General features: G+C 41.0%; 1 protein-coding gene across 1 annotated transcript; it reads left to right on the top strand.

The window, feature by feature from the left end:
• Positions 1 to 587: 587 nt before the first annotated feature.
• On the top strand, positions 588 to 22,672 carry tbx21 (T-box transcription factor 21). Its single transcript, XM_031759409.2, has 6 exons — positions 588 to 1,425; positions 12,538 to 12,692; positions 15,319 to 15,440; positions 15,788 to 15,946; positions 16,579 to 16,640; positions 16,960 to 22,672. The coding sequence occupies exons 1-6, from the start codon at positions 878 to 880 to the stop codon at positions 17,777 to 17,779; spliced, it is 1,866 nt and encodes a 621-aa protein (XP_031615269.1). The 5' UTR covers positions 588 to 877; the 3' UTR covers positions 17,780 to 22,672.
• The last annotated feature ends 1,310 nt before the right edge of the window (positions 22,673 to 23,982 follow it).

Here is a 23,982-nt window from a genome sequence, read left to right as displayed (position 1 = left end):
TGCGCCATTGTTTATTTTATCGCTAAATTAAATGCGAATTTAACGTGTGGGACTTAACGTCTGCGAATGAATGTTGCTTTGTCAAAATTATCAGTGTTATTACTCTAATTATTAAAAACCTCTGCAGGCCTTTAATTGAATTCCACCTCTCACTAACTTCATTAAATTATTATTACCTATTTTCTCTTAAACAAAATCATGACAGCAGGTGTTAATGTGCGCAAATGAACCAAAAGGCGCAAAATAGCATCAGTGACAATTAAAATTGAAATTATAACATTAATTTTTATTTGCTGTCACTTTTAAAACATTTCTACTGTGTCCATATTTTAATTTTAAAGCAGAAGACTACACTCTACTCCTCTTTTTCCCCAAAGGTCTCTGCGTGCGTGTGTGTGTGTGTGTGTGTGTGTCTGTGTGTGTGTGTGTGTGTGTGGGTGTAATCTCGTGTCTCTGCTGAGGGGATGTTCTCTTTCATATCTGGAGCCTATCGCGCCCTCCCCTGCCTCTGACACACCTCCAAAATATGACCACCTACAAAATGTATATATCATAGGTTAGAAAAGCGAGCATGTGTTTGAGTTACTGCTAGCGACTCCACACGTCAAAAAAGACAAACACCAACTCTGGCAATAATAAAAGTTTATCGATGAACAGACTAATGAGGCGTGAGGGATGTTTTTATATCTGAACCTCTGAGCGGCGGAGACACCGAGTTAAAAATTCATGTCGGTGCGTTTTGAGTCGTAGGTGAGGGCAAGTGACTTAGGCTGAGTTGTTTTTTGGTCTTGGTTTTTATGATTATTATCGTACATGTTTTTAATCAATCGGAGCGCAAACTTATGACATTTGACACAGCCTGGGAGCGGGGCTGCAAATGGGCGGCATAGGTGGCAACCTCTACCTCAGCATGTTGAATGGGACTGAAACGCAAACTTTCGGAAAGAACGCCGACATCACCAGTCACTTCCACCGCGGCGGCAAGGATCTAGCCGAGTTCAAAATGGGGATTCAGGACGCGAGGTTTTACTACTCGGACTCTGTTCAGAGCGGGCAGGACGCGCTGCCGCTGCCCTACCACTCGGACCAGGCGGTAGGAGGATACGGAGCGCAGCCCGGCAGGTTTTACGCACAGACCCTCAGCAGCTGCCCGTACGGCGGCGTGCGCTCTCCGCCGAGAAGCGGAGCCGGGCAGGCTTACATCCCGACGGCAGGAGACGGCTTTCCCACGGGCGGTAAAGACGTGTACTCCCCTTCTCCGGAGAATTACCCAGCGAGCTTTCAGCACGGGTTCCAGCGGCAGCCTCTCTACCCTTTACCTGGGCTACAGGTGTGCGGAAAGACTCAGGCTCTGCTCAATAACTATCCGCTGTGGGCCAAGTTCCACAAGTTCCAAACCGAGATGATAATCACCAAGCAGGGGAGGTGAGTCTCACAGACAAACAGAAAAACTACACATCGTTTCCTCCGCTGTCGATTAACACATTTAATGGAGCAAAGAGGGGGTCACAGAAAGCGTGAATTTCACACCGCTGCCCTTTGGTTTTTACACTTTCTAATTTACTCACTCACCTGTCTTATCTTTACCATGAGCAGCCTCCGCTACGCCACAAGAGCGCACTTCAACTCACGTCTAAAACCAGTTTTATTTTTCTGTTTCCGAGAGTTGAATGGCGGTCGTCTTCCAGCTCTGCAGGACTGTGCAGGCATCACCGCCACGTCTCTGCTCAGGTGACGTGGTTATTGGGAGTTTTTCTGGGATAATGATCAGAAGGTGCAAAGTTTTACGCAAAATTTGCCACATCCGAGCTGTAGCCTACTTAAAGGATGTGAAAGTACGACAGTTTCTAAAGAATTGAGTTTTAAATTTGAAATTTATTAGGGTACGCACAGAAGGCCACTATGTAATTTTACTGAGAGGCATCTGAAATGTATGTTACTACGCAAGGAGTTACAACCGAATTAAAAAGTTGATGAAGAGCCAAACAAACTGCAAAGTCAGTTGCAGGCTGAGCTGTTCTTTGACCTATAAAGTCTCTTGGGTGCCTTCACTTTATATCAGCACCCATTCAGCTGCCAAACAGGAAATTTTAGTTTTTCGAAACATCAGAAAGGGCTAATCTTTTTTTTTTTTTTTTTTTAAATGTTACGTCATCTTTTTAACTATCCGTCAGTGGCATTAATCGACGTTACAAAAATCAATTTGGGGGCAAATCAAATTCTTGTTCGTGCAGACAGCGAGGAAGACATCTAAAACAAGAATCAAAAACAACCCTCATAGCGATACTCTAAGTGGGAAGCTTTAAAAAAAATGACGATATCGAAATTGTGATTAAAAAAAACATGTGGGCTAAAAGCCTCGCAGAGGCAGCTCTCTGCAGTGCACACAGCTCCTGGCCTGAGAGGGGAAGAGACGGCGCTGCCGGGCCCCTCTTGATAGGTCACCGAGCATTAAGATGCAGTCACGTCGATGAGGATTAATTCACTAATATGCGACACTCGTGTTTGACACAAGGTTTCAGGCCATAGGTTTCTCATGGCTCGGATCTGTGCACGGAAAACAACTGCGCTGTCACATAATATGACACTGATATTTCCAGTGGCTTCCCTCGGTCTGTCTGCTGAAACTCTAAATTTTTGTATTAAAATGGCTTGAGTAAAAATTCACAGAGTTTACTCAAGCCATTTTAATCTATATATCTAAGGTTGTGTGTGTGTTGTTGTTGTTGTTGCATGTGGCGTTTTGTGGTTTTTTGAAACAGATGAATTTCAGTTTGGTAGGTGCAGCTTATGTTCTTGCAAAATATTCCCCTTTGACCTGCATGGCTTCTCTGCCTTCTGGTTTACTACTGAAAGTTATTCTGAGTGCAGTACACTTACGGGTTTGGGGGTAGGAAATGCTCCTTTTAGATAGACTTTTGATATACTTTCTTGCCTTTTATCTGCTAAACCTGATCACAAATTGCACATTTAACTGTTCGCATGCTTCACAAATGGATCGTTTTAGAAATTCCCTTCAATGCCTTGTAATTCATTTTATGGTGTGCACAGGTTTTGCAGAATTAGCCAATGATTTGGGGACTTTAGTTTTAAAAATGTAGTATTTTATTGCGTTTTTATCCAAGTGTGTGTGTGTGTGTATGTGTGTGTGTGTGTGTGTGTGCGTGCGTCTTCTATTATTTGACGTAGCAATTCCTGGCAGTTTCCTCTGTAGACAAACTCACTGTGGTAAGTAGCATCATATATCAGGTCACGTAATTAAAATGCATGCAGTACACTTTTATTTTGCTCCAGCTAATTTCAGCATCCCTCAGAGCAAAGAAAAAGTCAAAGACTACCCGCAATAATAATAGGGTCGGTGAGCGCGGAGGTGTTATCCTTCCACATGTGACAAAAAGCAAATTTTCTTGTTGTGCACAAACCACAAACCTCATATTGTGAAAATGTGAAATCCTGACGATGAAAATGTTCTCTGTCTTTTATCTTTACCCCTGTTTCTGACACTCACACTTTTTCGTAACAAAAAAAAGAAAAAATCCTACAAGATTTTGGAGAAGGTGAGCAGAGAAACACTAAAAAAGAAAAAAAAACTTTCAATATCAGAGGCAATATCCTTCTTAAAATTTTCATCTTGGGTTCAGGCTTCCACAATAATTTTGGTGTGATTTTAAGAGAGGAGTCCGGGGGTCTGCAATGTTAATCAAAACCTCGGTATCAGTAGGCGAAAGGGTGAAAGAAACTCTAGAGAAATGAAGTGAAGGGTCAAACATTACTGAAGCTTTAGATGGCCACACTGAGGAGGTGAGGCACCTTTGATGTTCAGGAAGTAAAAGACTAGGTTCTCTTTTTTTCTGCTTTCTTCAGCCTCCACTAGACGGTGGGTGTACAGCCTGACAGATCTCTCAGAAGCTCATGTAGCACACCTGGGCTTTGAAATCTAGACACATTTTCTCGGCCTGTAGCGAAGGGTGGGGGCGAATTCATCTGCACTTCTCATGAGCTAAATTCAGATTCACCTCACTAGCTGATACCATGGCACAGGCTGTCCTCGGCTAAGACGAAGTTTGTGTCAGTGCAACCGTGTTACCGCGATGATCCAAGGGGTCGAACAAATTGTGGTAGAAAATGGGGAAAAGGGGATATTTTGTGATTTCAAAGAAATCAAATGACTAAATTTGAAAAGAGAAAGTGAAGCTTTCTTCCTTATTCATTTGTTTGACCAGGGATCCTACACCTGTGGTACTCTTGGTGCAGATATGAGTCAAGAAGGCAAACTTTTCCCTGCAGCTGTTTCCAAGAAGTACATGCATTCATGGGGACTTTTTTGGGAAACTGCAGTAGAAAGCATCTTCATTTTTTGTTAAAAGGGTTAGGCCGCGTATGAATTTGTAGGAAATCACCTCGAAATGTGCCTGTAATTGAACGATCCTCTGGTAGTTTTCAAAGAGGAAATAATTCGCTTTAATTACAGCACATAACTTACAAAGAAAGTCTTGCTCGGCCATGCAGTGTGTGTTCTAGGAAGGAGAAAGTACTGACTAAGTTGTCAGCGTAAAAACACCTTTTAGGGAAATAATGTAAAACTAAAGTTCAGACTCGGAGGAATCATGCTCATCTGCCCTCTCTGCTCCACTGACTGCAAACTGTAAACTGTATCAGTCTGACATCCTGTAGTTTTTCGAGAGGAAACAATCCTTTGATTTATTTTGTTCCCAAGAATTGACGGTGCTGCTGTGTTTTGAGTAGAATGAGCGCTCAGAAACGGTAATCACCGCGTATGATGACTTTTAGGTTCCTGTATCTGTTCTTATTAAACCGTTCTGGTGCTTTTCTCAGTACAAGATGTTTATTAACCTGCAATGAAAATGAAATGTGGTTTTTATTCTTCTTATATACTGCAGCACATTGGTGAAAATGCTGTATTCCTATGAATTCATCAAATGATTTAGGTAATAACCAGCTTTATTTCCAAAGTAGGCTTCTCATGTTGTGGAAATTATCACTTCACATCACCAAGGAAATAAGAGTGGGTGTCTTTAGAAGGGCAGCTTGCTCTAGAAATTTAAAGAAGTTAATGGTGAAATTAACATATCAGAAAAACGTATTTTAAAATTGCATCGCGAGCTGCCTTTTTGGTGAATGTTTGGAAGTCGTATGTATTCGTTTTGCTCGCATTCTTTCTCTCTCTCTCTCTGAAAGCAGAAGTGGGACTATTTCAAGGTTTTGACAGTATGACCTGTCACTTCCTGTTCAGCTGTTTATGTGTGCCTATGTAGCTTTTCGCAGAAACATCTAGTGCCAATATTTTAGACAGCTATACAAGTACTTCCTCATACCATGTAATTAAGCTCCTCTTCAAAGTGAGTAATGTCCACCGCATTTGGAGCCTTAGGCTTATTACTGACACGACACACTCAACATATTTTTTTTTCAACTTTATAGCTCTATATTTGGTTCCCAAAATGTTTGATTAAAAAAATACTGTTACTAATTGAACATAAAGATAAGCTGCTGAGTGGTTGTGGGACTAATTAGATAAAGAAATAAACTGTATCTACTTCCGTATTTGCTTTCTTTTGCTGACAAATTCATCGTTTACAATGATTTGATTCCACTGTTATAAATGGTCTGTATACTGATAAATACTAATATTTACATTGATCAGCCACAACATTACAACCGCTGATAGGTGAAGTCAGTATCACTATTCACCGCGATGCTACTTTGCTACTTGGCATAATGACACATACCACACACCTAAACGTTATCGCAGACGCTCCCTGATGGCTGCAGCCTCCCTCTGCAGGATAATCCAAAAACTCTTCAGGAATGGCACGAAGAAGACATCACCGAACCAGGAGCGTTGGCTGATCTCCAAACATGTGTTTTTAATTATACATTCCGGATCTGAGAAATTAAGCTAATGCCAAAACACGGTAAACCTTCATTTCTCGTAATGGCCAGCAGGGGCCTACTCAGTTCGATTATACCGAGGTCTTTTAAAGATGATAAAGCTGGATGTGCTCAGACGTGGCTACATTTATCTTCTCTGTACAGTGTGTGGTTATAATGTTGTGGCTGATAGGATCTTTACCAGACTGTTTGATTCTTATCCAAAACCTACCTAAAGACACATTAGCGAGGCCCTCAACTAAACAAGCATAAACAAGCACACACCAGTACACCAACCCCAACAAATGGGAATTAATGTGCTCCTGAAATTTGTTCCTAATTCCTAACTGTAGAAACTAATGGCCTTGTGTCGTGTTTCATAGATAAGAAGCTGGACGTGTTGGAAAGCAGACTGAACTACAACTGGTTTTAGTCTGTCCGCAGGCTTTGTTTATGATAAAAATCCAGATTAACAGCAGCATTATCCTTTATGAGGTCTAAGGCATGAAATCCACGGTATCGGGTGACTACCCCTGACTACTACCCCCCAAAATGGACATTTCAGCACTTATAGTGGCTGAATTCCTCTGCCATAAGTCAATACACAAACAAAGGTGTCCATGTGCTAAAGAGTCCTTGTGTCCGGCAGCAGCTGTAGACTGGCATGTTTTCGTCACAGATGATCAAGCGTACGCGCGGTGACAAAAACTGGACCTGAACTCCTGTCCAGATGAATCAGCGGGTGCGCTCGTGTGGAAAAGTCTTCTCCCTGGTGAATACCCAGTTTCTCTTCTCCGCTCAAGCTTCTGCCTCGCATCCCCAGGACAAAACCCCCACCCTTGCCCACCGCACCCCTCCTCTCCTCTCCCTCCTTCCCTCTCTTCACTCCACCCTCTGCTCTTTCCTTTTCCCTTTCTCCAACCTCCGTTTCCCCCCACGGTTTCCCCTCCTGCGTCCTCTGTCTGCCCAAATACAACCCCCTCCCATTCCTCGCTCTCCAACATCCACACAGTTTATTTTGATTTTTTTTTTTTTTTTTAAATGTCACTGTCTCTATATTAGTGGCTGGTTCACCACACTCATCTTCTTCTATGGTATTTTGCCTTAAAATCGACTACAGTTATGACTCTTCATGTTCGAACATGGCGTGCTCAGAAATTTGCCGTTACTGCCAAGTTTCTATAATTCAGTGGCACACTGGCAGGTTTATTAGTTAGTCTGTCTGGTAGCTGGGTAACTGAAATTGTGATTTCCTATTGTGTTAAAGCGACTTCATGTGTCTGTGTATCATCATTTTCCAAACTGCAACAGACAGAGGTGCTTTCCTTGTGACTGTATCTGCCATGTAAAAGTAAAATCATGTTTGTGTGACACTCTAGACATGACAGCTACCGTGCCCTTAATTACCACAACGCCACCACACTGAAAATAACTGCACACTATCATGTATGTATGTAGTGCTTTTCAGCGTCTCTGAGTGAACTTTGAACACAAAGAGCCTCCCACACATGCAAATACCCCTCTGTGTTGTGTTTTCTTTGGTTTCTCCCCTTCTCAAGTTCTGATTTCCTATAAAAGGCTCTACTATAAGTAAACTGATAATATGAATGGGGCAAAAAAAATTATAACAATTCTACTTCTTTCTAGATTACTCTCACTCAGTGTAGGTGGATCAATCCATTCATGAGCTCAACAGCCAAGTTTCTGTTTTCACTTGTATTAAATACTGCTGCGGAAGAAGAGCCCTTTCACCTGTTCTTTGCGAGCCACTAAAGAGCTGCTGCCACGATTGTGTTTCACCGAGAACTATGATTGATTGTTAAACTGGACTCGCCGTGTAGCCAGAAAACCCCAACTGGGACGGTTCAGCGTAGGGTTTTGTCTTACTAGTGAGCAAGGAGGGTGTGTGTGTGCGAGTGTGTGTGCTGCCGTCTTAAAGAGCCAGCAGTCAAGGAGACAAACCGGAAAACATTTGATCATCTGAACTTTTTCTTCACACGAATTAAGGAAAAGTCCAGTTTTTGCCGTTCTTTTTATAATTAATAGAGATGTGTTTTTGAAAACTAGACATAAAGTTTGCATTTATATATCCAAATTTAAAGTAAAGTACCTTTAGTCTACACATCAATGCAAATGCAAATTAGCATGATTTTTGTAGTAATTTTAACCCTTCAGCGTTGTTTTTAAACTGTATGGGTACATATGTGAGCAGTACAGAGCGCCCTAAGGGTCACATTAGGAATTTATTCAAGACTTCTTTTGCACTACCCGAAAATAACTTTTGCGTTTCCTCTGATTCATAAAGAAATGCTGAGCTGTATTATGATACACACACTGCCGTTGGCTGTGGCCACAGGCAGGCTGCATACCCTCAGCTGTGGCTGCTCAGTTGCAAGTTTGTAGCCTTACAGTCAGAAAGATAACCAGAGGAGCTGGTGTACCAGTTTGCACACTGACCACTGCCAAAGCTGATTTGGAGCTGCAGCTGCGCTCACAGCCAGTGGCTGTATATTGCAGCTCAGCCTTTTGAGAGGTCTAATGAGCAATAAATGCATAATGCGAAACATCACGTCATCTGTGCTTTCTCTCTGCAGAGCATTCCCATAAACCAGTGAACCCAAACCGGGAGCTCGAGTACCCCAGGGGGTGCTTCTGCAATTGCCAGGGGGGTAATTGGAAAGCTGAACCACACTAATCGGAAAAGAAACTGTAGAAATTACAGTTTAATTAAAGTAATTTCATTCATTGTAAGAAGAAATTTAACAAATAGTTGATACTGCTAGATAAGAATATGTCTAACAGCTAAAATGTTCAGTAACGGTATGGAAAAACAGATTAAAATGATAAACACTTAAAATAAAGCTCGATAAAGTTATTAATAAAAGTGTGCAGAAAGTAAGTTGCCCCTCCTCACTTTTTTTAACCACAATAATATGGTTCTTTTTGGCCTCACATACTTGCTCTTATTTTAAACGTAATATATGCACCGTGTAAATAGATAGATCTGTCTATTTTTTATTAATAGATTGGGCTATTTCCTAACAGCATTGAATTACTGGTTAGAACAGTAAGTCACTAGTTGGGATAAATGACTCTCATACAGCGGTTCACTAAGCATAACTGACAGCTGAGCATAATCATTAAGAGTGAATCGATTATTCAAATCTGGCTGAATAATCGATTCACTCTTAACGATTATGCTCAGCTGTCAGTTATGCTTAGTGAACCACAGTATCACAACCTTTAGTTATTTACAGTTATTCCTGGCACTGTTGCTCATTTTGTATATTATACAGTTTAAACACAGAGTAAAGTGCCCCATCGTAATACCATGTGACAAATGTAAAAGTAACTTTATGTATCTCTTAATTTCCCGTACAAACGCTTTGATGTACGCAGATTCAGGCTACACACATGAAATCCTCATCAGCACGGACGGGCCCTCGGGGCGTTGCTAACAGTAGCCTCTAACTCATTGTCTCGTTACACACCTGACTTGTTTTTGCACCCCTAAATGACCCGGCTGCTTCGGGGGGGGGACACGCTGATTTTAGATGAGGTCAGTTTCGATCGAGAAGAGATAACAGGTTTTGTAGCCAAACCCAAACGATGCTGCCAACATGTAGCATCATGTTCTCGGCAAATACTTTAACTGACTGAATTATATTTAGGCTATATGTCTAACTTTCATTTCTAACATGCGTGTGTGCGCAGTGTGCGGTGATCAAATAGACATGAGACCTTATCTATCTTTTCCACCCACATCAAAATGTTTTAGACAAGAAAGTAAAGGGTGTTTCTCGAAGAGCTATTTTTTCTGTTTTTGTGCGCACTTTGCCCTCTTAAAGTGACTACGACACGCTTTTCATAGAACTCATTATAACCATCTATACTTTTACACACTTTCAGCTTATTTTTAGGCAAATCTATTTTTTGAAGAAAAATAGACAAAAGCATGTTTTTACTCTATTTACATTTGTAGGTTTAAAAACATTTGTGCACTTTTAATACCGAACAAATCAAAGTGGCAGGGGTGGGCAGCGGGAGCTGAATGTCAGTCATTACAAATGCTCCATAGCCTGAGGAGCTTTTAGCTGGGCCAGATGTCAAGCACGATGCCTTTATTTACACCAACTAAGCTCTGGTGACCTCATATGGACCCACAGTTCATCGCAGGGGTGTTTAAAAGCATGCTATGGCACGAAAGAGACAGAAATGAATGAACGTGTCAGATTTGGTGGCATTATCAGGAAAAGCTCAGGTCTTCCTTTAAAACACTGAGTTTCTGTAATGATAAAACAAATGAGATCATTTTTGGTACGTAGTGATCTTTAGGGGCAGGTGAGTGGTGAGGCAAATGTTTAGTCATTATACCGCCAGAAGCGGCAATTTCAGTCTCTTGAAGGACTCTGTGGTTCAGTCTGAAATTTCTCAGTAATGATTTGGTTTTATAGAGAAGCTCAAGGTCACGAGTGGCCACATCCTACGGAGGTCTGCAATATGTTAATGCCATCTTTCCTAAAATTTACATATCGCTAGACTGTCTTCCTCTAAAAAAGATTCGGTTTTTACGAACTGTATTCACACCTTTATTTTCATGTTAATGTTTAACACAAACCACAAGCTTTTCCTAAACCTAACCAAATCATTTTATTTGGTTAGGTAACCTAACAAAATCCTTAAAAGTAATTAGTAAATAGAGACGAGAGTCAAACTCCAGGCTTCTTTAAAGTTTTCATGCCACCTCTTCTGAATCTCATGCTAATATGATGTCAGTCAGTCATTTGCTAGATGGCATTTCAGAAACACCAACATGAGTCATTTCAGATGCTTGCAGCATACAGCTAATATCACCATTTAGTTTGAGCATTTCTTCAGTCTCATAATATTAAAGGGCATTCTCAGTTAAATCTCAAGGAAATAAGTTTTCTGCTTAATAACATTTGCTCACAAAAACATTGCAAGCAGCACATCTTTGCTATCTATAGTCTACCTTTAGCACCTCATCAAGTAAACTGTTATTACAAGCCACAAAGCAGACGACAGGGCTCCAACGCGGCTGTGAAAGGGGTCTTTTCCTAAAGCTCACCAAGCCGTGTTGATGTCTAACTTAACCAGGAAATAATATGAAGCTAGGTGGGAAAAAAATCTGTTTAATAAAAGCCTTGTCGATTAAATCTCCATCAAACCTTTTCTCACCTATCAGTCATTTGGGAAAATGAATATTAAGGGACATGATTGTCCAACTAATTTCCCTTAAGTGGATTTCCCCCAGAGAATGACTAACATTTGTGTGTTACATGTTGCGCTATCATGTAAAGTGTGAACTACAACTCAGTAGGGTTAGCAACTCTGAATCACTACAGTAAGTGTTTCGTGTCGACATGCACTCCGGATGTTTGGCGCACACGTGAATGTCAGCAGGGTTTATCTGCCGTTGTGTGTTTCTAGTTTTGTGTATTCGGAGTCCATTTTTTATATGTTTGTGTGTGTGTCTTTAATTCCATTTAACCCAGCTTCTCCCTCTCCGTTCCCGGGTCGCGCAGCCAGGGGACAACCTGACCTCCCAGTTACCTCGTCTCACTGAAGTGATCAGAACGAGTTGAACATGTAAAGCCCCAGCAATCAAGAGCATCTTCTGGGGCATCTTTTATTAAAAGCAGCATTAAATATTGAGCTAAAGTGTCAGCCGTCCTCTCCACCTCTCATGACTCCTTTAGCTGGTTAAGAAACCGAGGATTACAGTTTGAAAGGCCAAACATGAATCTTCTCAACGACTTACGGACATGCACTGTTAACCTTAAAGAAAATTCACAATAGTTCAGTTTTCAACAACAGATTATTTTAATGGAATGCAGGATTTTTAGAGGCTACGTGACTCAAAAGAGAGAAATATCAGTCGTTTCTGACAACTGAACTTATTTTGTACTGTTTTCTGTTACACAAAGTTTCATGCAATGATGTCAGTGTATATACGTGTAATCGACAGGCATCAGGGTCTATTATCCACTCTCAGCTCTGTATGTCCACCTGCTGTTCAAATCTCCTGTTTGTGAGAAGAAAGCTGACTTAAAGCAAGAGGAGCTAAAGTGGCTTCTTTTAGACAGAGGATGAACTAATGGTCTGCACCAATAAAGCTGATTTTGAAAAGTGATCCAAGTTACTGGAGTCAAAGTTTTAATATTTGGAAATATAACATAAACCTTTCATACGGAATAAAAACTGTTCTCCTGTTTTTTCAACACACTAACCATGTGAAGGGCTAATATTGATCAAGTGTAATATGGGTTTCAGTCCCTACTCACATGCACATAATTTAAAAAGTGACATGGCTGACATGGCTGTTTTCTGTTAACTTTGAAGACAGATATCTTTGCTGGATAGACATTTTCACTTTTAACATTGAGATCTGTCAGCACTTTGATGCATTTTGTAACTTTCATCAGAATAATTGTGATAAGAAAAAAAGTCATAACCTCTCGAGATTTTATCTTCTTCTCTGTGCACCTTGGACGTGGGCGTAGTTGATCCATAACCCTCTACTGTTTCCACAAAATACGAAGCTACAGTATGTGAACAAAGGTATAAACAACGTTTTTGGGTTTGTTTGTTTTTAACAAATACATTTCTCTTATGTTTCTCCAGGAGGATGTTCCCCTTTCTGAGCTTCAATATCAGTGTCCTGGATCCTACTGCCCACTATAACGTCTATGTGGACGTGGTTCTAGCTGATCAGCACCACTGGAGATACCAGGGCGGCAAGTGGGTCCAGTGTGGGAAAGCAGAAGGAAACATGCCAGGTACATTGAAACTATAGCGCAGAATGTAAAACCCTGGGGCTGCCTTTATGACTGTTAGAAACCAAGATTTGGTACGCTGATCAAACAATGACATTTACATTCACAAATACTAAAAAAAAAAAGAAAAAAAGAGTGCTGCAGTGTCTATTGAAAAAGACTTTGAACACACTGATAAAAAGATAAGCGACTAAGATTATAACTTTTATATATAACAGATGTAAAAATGCCAAAGGATATAAAAGGAATGGCTGACACCACCAAAGTAATTGTACTTTAGTGACTGATTTAATTTAAAATGCTTTATATTAACTCCACTTTAGTTACATTAAAGCCTTAAAATAAACTGTTGCATTATATCAAAGGAACGTAGTTGGATTAGCATTTGCACTGATACATACATAAATATATGTAATATCATGAAACGTGCTGAATTTTGGATTCATGAGTTTTACTAGTACTCCTAATACGTAAGGACAGCTCTTCCACCTGTGAAAAAAAAAGTGTCTACTACTCATTGAAAATAGCTATTTTCTTCACATCGTGCATTTACCACCAGTAGCCGGTACATAGCTCAAACCCACAATCTTCCTGGGGCTTCCTGCACCAGATTCTAATGCGAAGTTTATGATTTAAACCCGCCATCGAAAATAAACTTGGGTCAGTCAAGCAGGAGACTTCACTCAGTGTGCTGCCTGGAAGAGCCTGAGGAAGTGGTTTATTTAGCAGTATTGTAGCAAACCTAGATGCATACAGTAGGGAAACCAAAACGTGCATTAAGATGCACACTTGGTCTGAGAGGTTTTCAGTCAGCAGCTTCACAACATGTTTTGCAGTTTTTCAAAGATTGCCTGATGTTCCTTGGTTTAAGGAGCTATAACAACTGACTTAAACAGGAATGCATATTTGTTTCACTCAGTTTAAACTTAAAATCTCCAACGTGTTGAGCCAAGACGAATCCTAAAAACGTATTTACTTACCAGAAAAATACAGTCAAACATTTTTAAGACGTGGAAAATTTGTACTTTGGAAATTTGGAGTTTTTTGTTTAGTCAGGCTCCATCTACAAAGTACGACAATGAAATCTTTAGGAATATTATACCATCTTTAACCCCTCTTTAAACCCACTAAAAACATGTCCAGTAATTTGATAACTTTGAATATGACTAACAATTGCACTCACAGTTTCTCCAGCACCTATCAAAGCTCTCTGGGTCCCACTTTGATCTTCCGTGGCATCCAAGAGTGTCTGAATTACTCACCAGATGTACCTCCCATCGTGCTTCTCCCCAAGTATCTCGTTATACATCAGAGTTCATTTCAGCCACTTCTCTCGTCTTTTCTTGTAAAGACGTCTTCAACGTCAAGCATAGAAATAATTATTTAACACGTTACATTTACATTTCTACGCCCTGTTCTCTCCACAACCTTTCATTCAGTATTTCCTCCTGTTCACACTTCAGAAAAAAAAAAGAAAAAACTAAGCATAACAATAGCAAGTTAACCGAGATTTCATTTTATGTGTGATTGATGATAGACAAACCACAAATATATAAATGAGAGAAACTGCAAGGTGCTGTCACACATATGCCAGGTGTTGTGGAAAGGTGACTGCTGATGTGCTACAGTTGTGGAATTTGTGGTGAAACAACTTCACTCAATTAGATTTAATATTACCCTTATGTGGTGTGCAAAAATAAGGTTAGCAGGTCATTGTGGTAATGTTGTGAGAAATCTTGGCTGCTCTAGGAATATATTAAAATATTAAAGGAAGGAAAACAAAGCCATCCCAGTTTTCAGGGGAAATACCGGATGGAAAAGTGACGTTTTAAGAAGTTTTTCATCTTCCCTTGTATTAAACTGAAGTGGCCTACAGACAGTAACTTATTATTAATGTCCATTAACTTTTGTGCCATAAATATTATGTAGTGCTTGCTGATGATTCGCAGAAAATATCATTTTTAATCGCATTAAATTCAACTTGAATTCATGTAAATCTCTATAAAATTGACTTTAGATCAGAGAATATTTTAAGTCCTTAAGTCAGAGTTATTTTTTGTAAATTTACACCTGAGGGGCTCCAGCAAAATGTTGTTTCCCTCTGCCTAATCAGCAAAACAGAAAGTGAATAGCAGCATTTTAAAAATGACTCAGAAAACACTGATATTACTGAAACGGTCCTAAAAATTCTCATTTCAAAATTTACCAAATTCGACGCTACAGAAATGAAGCGTGTCATGCTGCACCTGTTTTAGTCATAGTGTTAGTGGCAGGTTGCATTTTGAAACTGCCCGGTCTCAGCGCATTGACCGTCTGGGTTAACAGGTGGAGGATTCATGGAAAAGCTGCTCAGTTATTGGAAGAATCCTAATTACAGTTAGTCTGTTCGTTACTGAGAGCTTTAAAAAAAAAAAAAAAAAAAAAAAAATAACAGCTGAATAAAACACAGCTGTAAAGGAAATGGTGCAGAAGAGAAAAAGTGAGAATCAAAGCAAAACTCGCTGCAGCACGATATTCCTGTTCTCTTGTTTTTGTGATAGTTTGAAGACAAAACTGTGAAAATAAATAAATAAAACGTAATTAAGCGTGCAGCCCTGATTCATAACTACATGCGCTTTGGTGGTTGCAGGGAACAGGATGTACATGCACCCCGACTCTCCCAACACAGGAGCTCACTGGATGAGACAAGAGGTGTCGTTTAGCAAGCTCAAGCTCACCAACAACAAGGGAAGCACCAACAATGTGGCACAGGTACCGTGCTTTTGCCTCTTATTTGCTTTCTGTCTACAAATCTGTCTGTGAATATGCTCGCATGGTCAGTGAGTGGCTGAAACATATCGATGAATGCAATAACTGTCACCTTCTGCTTATGTTTTACACTACTCTAATCATTTCCTTTCCTTTCGTATTCTTGATATATGAAAACATTAACCACATTATGAGTGTCACGATGGAAACCATCTGCAAACACGCAATTTCTGCCTGCTCATTTCCTGCCTTTATTTTTCTCGCTTATCGGTAAAATAAAGGTATCTTTGTTTCCTGCTCTTAATCTTTAACAGCCAAATGACCATAATATTACATCTCCCTGTTTCCAGATGATAGTTCTCCAGTCCCTCCATAAATACCAGCCTCGACTTCACATTGTGCAGGTGAAGGAGGATGGCACGGAGGACCCCTTCCTCTCTTCTAAAGCTCAGACGTTCATCTTCCCGGAGACTCAGTTCATCGCTGTTACTGCTTATCAAAATGCAGATGTAAGTCACCTCAGACACAAAGATGAAGATGAGATTTGTATGCTTTAAAAATATGTTTTAAGGTGTGAACCGCAGCCTGTGTTGCAGACCACTGACATTCTATTCTACCATGTTTGCATATTTATTGTATTGTATTTGGCAACAACTTTCCACAACCGGCCCACAAAAACACCTCTTATAACTTCGATTGCACAGCTTTAATGATGTTGAGAGATCAATGATTCATGTCAGCGACATGTTTTACTGATTTATGCATGCATGTATCAAAAATGCATACACACCAACTTACATTTCTGCAGCCTTCAAGCTAAGAGTCGTCTCACCTCGGCTGACCTGAGCACCGTAGCTCACATCTCTCTTGTGTACGGTGTATTTTTCACAGCTGTTCAAATAAACTGTGGAAGAGTTACTCCATGCAAGATACACTCTCCCAGTTTTACATTTGTGTTCCTCCCCTCTGCGGTTTTTAAAATGAAATCTTTCCAATAAGAGAAAACTGCACGGTAGCCTCATTAATTATTAGTCGGTGACCTCTCTTTCTGCGCTCTTGTTTCTTCTATGTGGTTGCTCACTCCTTCTCTTTTTTCCTTTGCCTACGTTCTCTCATTGCCCTCCTCTTATTCCCTACACAGATCACTCAGCTGAAAATAGACCATAACCCGTTCGCTAAAGGTTTCCGTGACAATTATGACACGTAAGTAATTTCAAAAATGCCTGTATTTACAAAAAGCAAATCCTCTTCTGTTCTCAGTGTGAACCCTGCGTTTTCTCAGCGTTAATAATGAGACTGGGTCACTGCTGGCACTTGAATGTCCTGAGTGCTCGTGTCAGCCTTTTAATATTGGAAAAGATGCAATTACTTGCTGCTGCTGAGCATGCTGCAGTGAAAGGGTGTGAGGGGCTGTAAGATGTTTGATAGTTGTTTGAGGTTTGGGCAGGAAATAACACCTTCTTTTTTTCCTCTTCTTCTCACACTCGCTTCTCTTCCCCTCCTCCTCCTCCCTCCTGCTTAGGCTGTACGCTCCTCCCGACTCTGATCGCCTCACCCCCTCCCCTACAGACGGCCAGCAGCTGCTGCCAGGGAGCTGCTACCCCCAAAGCTACCTCTCTGAACAGTACATGAGCCCCCTGCCCCAGAGCCGCTTCTATGGCCGCGAGCACATTGGTATGGGCCAGCAGCACAAAGACCCATCCGCAAGCCCCGGTCCCCACAGCCGCTGGTACCTGTCACCTCAGCAAGGCGTGGCCCCAAATCGGCTTGACTTCACTTCCTCCTATGAGGGGGACTTCTCTGGAAATGGTTTCTACAAGCCCTTCCCCTTGCAGACATCTGCTCACCATGCTCTCAGCTACTATTCAGATCATCCTTTTGCGTCTACAAGCGTGTCTGTATCGGGAGCCACCTCAGCAGGTTGGAGCGCCAGCCGGCCCACCCCACAGTACCTCGGTCACCCAGCTAAATCTGGCCCCACTCTTGGGTGGTTTAGACCCATATCATCCTCCTCTTCCTCCTCCTCATCTTCTACATCACCTGGGAACCCCAGGCTGCACCCTCCTCCACTCCTGGACTCTTTTCAGCCGCCCTTGCTGCAGGACAAACCCAAAGACACTGTGGGCGTAGTGCAAGAGGAGCCTTGGCTCGAACCACCTTCCGTGAAATCAGCGGACTCGGGCGACTCTGGCCTATTTGAGGGAGGTGTGGGTGAAAACAAGAAGAGGAGGGTGTCGCCCTATACGTCCAGCACTGAAAACTCCCCACCCCCGCGCAGTGGAGAGGTCTGTGAAAAAGACAGCAACAGCGATGCAGACTATTATGGTTATTACACCCACTGAAGACCTCGCACATTATCATGGTTGCCACAGTGTCTCCCAACACCTTCCCACACTGCCCTTATTGACACATTTACTGTCTGTCCAGGATAATGATGCAGGGCTGGAACAGTCTCTGGTTTTGCTACAGACAAACGGCAGAACGTAGAGAAGGACAGTGACCAGCCCCTCGAAGTGTCAAACGACTACAGGAACTTTCAAAGTTAGTGTCAAGGTTGGCGTCGAACAGAGTGGAAGTGACTGGAACGCTGGCCTAAAGTGACATAAACACCAAACAGACATAAAGACCTGTGGCTTAGGCCTTTGAAACATCTGGAGATTTGTAAAAAAAAACAAAGAAACAAAAAAAAAAAAAGATCTGCATATCTGCTTGCTGACAGACGCCTGCAGCAATTGTCTGTTCTTTCTGCATCAAACACTCTCACCATGTCTCCTTTGGTCTCATCTACGTCAGTTCTCACCTTCAACCATTCACACATCTTTGCAATATGTTCACGTCCATTTCCCATGACGATTCTGAGCAGAAATTATGGCTTTTCACACAGTGTCCTCTATCTAATTAGTGCAACACCACCTAGTGGCCACAGTGAAGTGCTCTAGGTCATGGAGTGACAGCAGGTTTGTGTTCTAGAAGGGGAACCTTCCTTATACAGATTAGGCCAACATTTTCTGTGTGTTCCTCTACATCTGCCGAGATTTTTCCAACCACAGCAGAAATCGCAGGTCCACACGACTGCAGGCAATCCAACATATCTTACTGGTTTGAAAGCAAAGCTGTTTGAGTAATATTTAATGTTAAAAGTTATTAAATTTATTGTGACACCTCTTTGTACTTTACTGTAACCCTGTATGTCACTCTATGTCCAAACCCAGATGCAGGTAATACAGAACCACCTTCATCGATTTCAGTAACTGTCATAATCAGGTTTTAATGAAAACTGATCAACCCACCAGGATGTGGTTCACTTTGTCAAACATTAGTAAGCTGAATTTTGGGGGGGGGGGTATTATAAAAGTTAGAGTTTGTGCTTTTGAATCTGTCAGTCACATCTCATGCATCTGCACTACCCACAGTTCATTTCCTAGTCGATGGATTCCTCAATTAAGATGTAGATGGTTTCTGTCCTGTTTGTTCTCTCACTGTACGCTGACTGCTAGTTAACAAAATTCTCCAATTTGAGGAATTCCTGCTGATGCGAACACTGTTTTGTGGGTTTCGCAGGATGTAGCACCAGAGATCTGCATGGTTTACAAAGTGTTGTATTGACTCTGGCTGTATTTTTCACATGAGTTCATTTGGGATGGTGCTTGTGATTTCTATTGAGTTTGCAGTGTGCATCTTGGTCTTAAAGCAAGATTCTGACCTCTCAATGCACTGTGAAGCAATATTCTAATAAGTGGGGCCATATTTTGTCTGTAGCATGCTCATGGGAACACATATTGCAGGGTATTTCCAATCGGTTCAAATTATTCCCCTGAAACCAATCAACACAACAGTGCCATCAAGGTTTTTGGTTTAAATGATACCAGAAACTCCATTATGGCTTATGTTGCATATTGGAAAACCCTCAAAGGTACATAAGCATTAAACTCTTTATGTTTAACTAAACAAATTGCCATGTTTTCCATATAACAGTGTCATAATCTTGAGGATCTGGGTTAATTTAATAGCTCCAACTTTTGGTATTTGTTTAAATATAGAAATAAAGATATTGGTGCGCAAATGTAGGCTTTCAAAGTAATACATTTGTTAAGATTCTTTAAGTTTCACTTCCATACAAATGGGCATTTTTTTATGTGAAGTGATGAATCTGAACATCAGATTTGGTTTTGAAAGTTACTGAAATTGCTGGACACAGCACTCCTTCGATCTGATGTGTGATGGGCATGTAGGAGGAGGGAGTTTCCAAGGCGATCTGACTGTTCTGAAGAAGCATACCAAGAGCTTTTAAGCGTGAAGCTAGTCCTTACCTCACAATGTGTCGACGTTGCATCAGTCAGAAAAGTCCCTCGCTGCAATCATAGCGTCACAATCCAGAATATTATTGCTGTTTTTATAGATAATATGAAAGAAAAGTGGCACCATGTTTGCATTAAGGGAAGTTTGTAGCAAATTATTTGGTATGAGTTTGTTTTCAGCAACAGTTTCATAGCTGCAGCGGTTTGTCATAGCGTTTGGAAAATCCCTCCATTTTAATCAGTTCCATCAACATCACATTTTTTGTTTTAGCTTTTGGGCGATTTAGAAGCACTGATGAATGATTTCAGCATGGCTAAACTTTTCAGCAGCAGATTTACACAAACCCAGCTGCACCCTACTTTGCTTGGATTAAAAAATATATACGGCAAAAGCCGAGCACCCTGCTACATTCAGCTGACTTCAAAATGCTCCTATCCACACATGGCTACAGCCCACAATCAATAACAGCACTGATATTGATGGAACAAGATTGGGTGAGGGGAAACGTGAGCGCTTAAACCACACAGCAGACATTTAGTGTGCTCCAAAATTATAAATGAGAATTTGTATTGTCGCCTCATTAGTAAGACTGGGGATTCTTACTGTAGTTCTCCAAGTTTTCCTCAATCTACTGCCATAAATTGGAGTAGACCCCTAAAGTGGGTCATAGAGGATGACCACATGCACCTGTACTTAAAGAGACAAGGTGCTGTCACCTTCAGACCACAATAAACAGGAAGCACAAAGTGACCAGACAGACACTCTGAATTTCCCCCCTAGTCTTTGGGCCTATCATGTGGTGACGCCGGCTGACAGAGGCCCGGCTCCCACCCTGGTGACAGAAATGAAGAGTGAGGCACCAGTCGGCGCTGATCAGAGGTCTGCTCCTCATTCCTCACTAGGTGTGCTAATGGCCTCAGACAACACTAGGGGCGACAGGCAGGCACGCGGTGTCAAACGCGTCTTTACAGAGCGAGAGATGAAGTTGAGTCTCCTTACATATGTGTGACTGAATTTGAAAAGACTTTAAATGCCTAAAATGAAGTCCTCAGTTTACCATCGTGAGACCAACAGATCGTAACTTCCTACATGTCTGATGAAAATTGAGACTTGACTCTGGCTTTTTCTACAATTTCCTCACCTCATAAACAAAATGTGCAATTTGATGAAAAAACAGACAGAGCAGAGCTCCATTAACTGTAGCCTCTCTAAAATGCATGTAGTTTTATTGAACATAAAATTTATTTCATTCAAGAAAGTTTGTTAAACTGAACAAGAAAGCTACAGCAAAACATGCTTTCCTTGTGGACTATTTGGCTACTTTTTAGTTTTTATTCAAAGAGAGTGGCACTAAGGCTCTTAGTGGCACAGTTTTGTTACATTTAGCTAAAAGTTCAAATCTAAAACACACGCACTGCACTAATGTAGGTATGTGTGCTACAATGTTTAAGCTTCATCTACTAAATTAAAAACTTATTTATTTTAATAAATTAATTGTATTCAGTTATTGTAAAGTTTAAAGAACATAGAAAAGTGTGCTTGGAGGAGCTACTAGTCAGATTTTCTTCACCTTCAGACAGCACCAGGCCGACTACATGCAGAAGCTGGTTAACCCTAATCAGCACCTAATCAAGTTTTATATTTCCCAAAATCCAGGCCAATTCTTTCACACGAGCCAAGCTTGACTATAAAATAATCAAATGAGGCCGATGTTGAGGCTGTGTTTTGTGTAAATCATGTTTAACTGAAGCAAAAAAGAAATCGCACTGCAAGAGACTTTGAAACATGCATATAGATTATATATATATATGCATGTTTGGCAAACTTACAGCAAAATGTGCTTTCCTTGTGGACTGTATTGGGACATAAATGTCTGCAGAAACAGTTGAATTAGTTGATAATGAAATGTAAAATCTTCATCATTATTAGTTAGATGAGTTGGCCTCCTGACTTCATATGGGCTTTCTTTCTCAGCAGACATGTCGCTGTATAAGTGGGGATGTAAAAAATGGTATTTTTTAAGGTGATTAATGTCCCTGGGAGCACCGTTCCTTCCTTTGCTGTTCCTAATGTGACTTTGAAAAGGCCTGTTGCTGTATAAATCCTGCCTTTGACCTCTGAATTTTTTTGGATCCACCGGATCTCATAAACAATAATAAATACATAACGTTCAAGAACAAATCGTCCCTTCACCAGGACATTTACAAAACCAAACTCAGTGGTTACGAAGAGCTAAAAACTGAATCGTATGAACTGAAGAAAAAGTAGCTTGTGTAGCATTTCCAAAAGATGTAGTATTTAATGTTTTTGTTGACATCTGTCAGAAAAAGGGTGCCTCTCACATTAACAAAGCTGTACAATCGCCAGTTCATATTTTAAGTGCAATTAATAGAACAAAAATTAGTTTAGATTTAAGGATGTTGTGGCGAAAACAACGAGAGAAGAGTTTTATGTTGACAGCTTGAGTTATGGAGCTCTGAATGGTACTGCACCACATGAGTGTATGATCTCACATCAAACAGCAGAGAAATGCTTTCAGATGGCTCAGGAAAGACCCCTGCTGGATACTGCAGATATTACAACCAGCTTCACCCTGACCCCTGGTGTTGGACCACTCATGCCTCCGTTTTCCCTCAGTCCGCGTTCACCCTGAAAGCACATTTCTCGTGATGTTTGGGAACAGTATTTCCAGAAATTTTACTGTAATGCAATGGCGTGAAGGATGGAGCTCAGACAACTCGAGCAACAAGCATGTAAATTTTTGGGTGTGACCCCTGTGCACTGAACCGATCCTCCTTTATTTAAGAGCTTTTGAACTGCAATACAGGAAGAAATAAGAAGAAAGATTTCTGCTAGGGAAATGGAAATTCTTATTTATTAAATGTCGAATAGGTTTATTGTAAATGTTTTTTAATTGATTAAAATTAAAGCTTATGAACATGAACAGTCTCTGCCGTGTTGATGTTGTCCTTTTATTCAACTGATGCAGCATCTTTTTGGGGACAGTGTAACCAATGTTTTTGGTCGCTATCATTTACAAACTTCCCTTAAATGCAGAACAATAATGAATTATGTACTTCACAAAAGAAGAGACGTTAATTAAATTTGGCTGTGCAGAAGATGCAGACTTTAGGTTGCGTTCAAAAAACATAAGTGAGCGGCTAACATTATTTATCACAGGAAACCAAAGACAATAAATAAAAAGATCTCTTTCACACCCCTCCAACTGTTTGTTTAATGACCTTGGTGTCAGTGTTAGAGGTAGCATTAGTGTTTGGTTAGGGCAGTGGTCCCCAACCCCCGGGCCACGGACCCATACCGGTCCGTGAGTCGTTTGGTACCGGGCTGCGAGAGTTGATGCTCGGGTGTGAATTTAATGGTTTTCAGGGGGTTTTTTGTTAACTCGGTTTCCCTGGTTCTTTTCCCGTGTTGTAGTTGTGTGTCTTATTTTGAAAGAAATATTTAAGCGTTACCATAGCGACTGGAGAGCATTAAGGGGCAGAGAGGGGGATGTTACTCTCAATGTTGTTGGCGCATTTCAGGAGGACGCTGCTAATAAACAAAATAAACCACAAAAGACCACAGTTTTTGTCTTGGTCGTATCATTTTATTTTGTTGTATTTATCCGCGACACCTTAAAGGCCGCTCTGTGAAAACATTGTCTGACGTTAAACTGGTCCGTGGCGCAAAAAAGCTTGGGGACCGCAGGGTTAGGGTATGGGTTTGATATACTTAAACTTAATTTATAATGCTGCATACAATCCTTGCAATAGTGGATAACTTAATTGTTTGCATGTGGTGTGTATTCATTGCTCTGCCGTCACAAGCGAAAGTTACAGTCACAGGCTAATAAGGTCTTTGTTTCTGGATTTACGTTTCTGGGAAGGTGGAGTCTGTTGCAGATTCAGCATATAATAAATTGAGGGGAAAGATATTTGTGAGTGCTTTAATGTCATAGGCTGTCCTCTCAAAGATAACAAAGATGCATGCCTTTGTGTATGTGTGCCCCTCTCCCCACACACAGTGAAGCAAATATCTGTCCCTCTAACAGAGAACAACTTTCAGGTAAAATGTAAGACGTGCTCATCCAAATGATCTCAGAGTCAGTGCTGCGCTTACTCGATCCCTCAGCAGAACACCATCCAGGTATGAAGTAGATTGAGTGGACAGTTTCTGAGATAAGCAAACAAGTACAGTACTGTAGACGGTACAGTCAGACAGAAAAACAGGGAAAATGACTGTTTTT

This window comes from Oreochromis aureus, linkage group 8 (assembly GCF_013358895.1).
Source record: "Oreochromis aureus strain Israel breed Guangdong linkage group 8, ZZ_aureus, whole genome shotgun sequence".
In the NCBI taxonomy this organism is placed as follows: domain Eukaryota; kingdom Metazoa; phylum Chordata; class Actinopteri; order Cichliformes; family Cichlidae; genus Oreochromis; species Oreochromis aureus.
Note: the sequence above shows the minus strand (reverse complement) of the source record. Positions and strands in the feature narration are given on the sequence as shown.

Excerpts from the sequence above, each read along its gene's own strand:
- tbx21 (XM_031759409.2), top strand. The coding sequence starts at position 878 with ATGGGCGGCATAGGTGGCAACCTCTACCTCAGCATGTTGAATGGGACT. Across the intron at positions 15,441-15,787 it reads GCACCAACAATGTGGCACAG|ATGATAGTTCTCCAGTCCCT; the intron begins GTACCGTGCTTT and ends CCCTGTTTCCAG. Across the intron at positions 15,947-16,578 it reads CTGCTTATCAAAATGCAGAT|ATCACTCAGCTGAAAATAGA; the intron begins GTAAGTCACCTC and ends TTCCCTACACAG.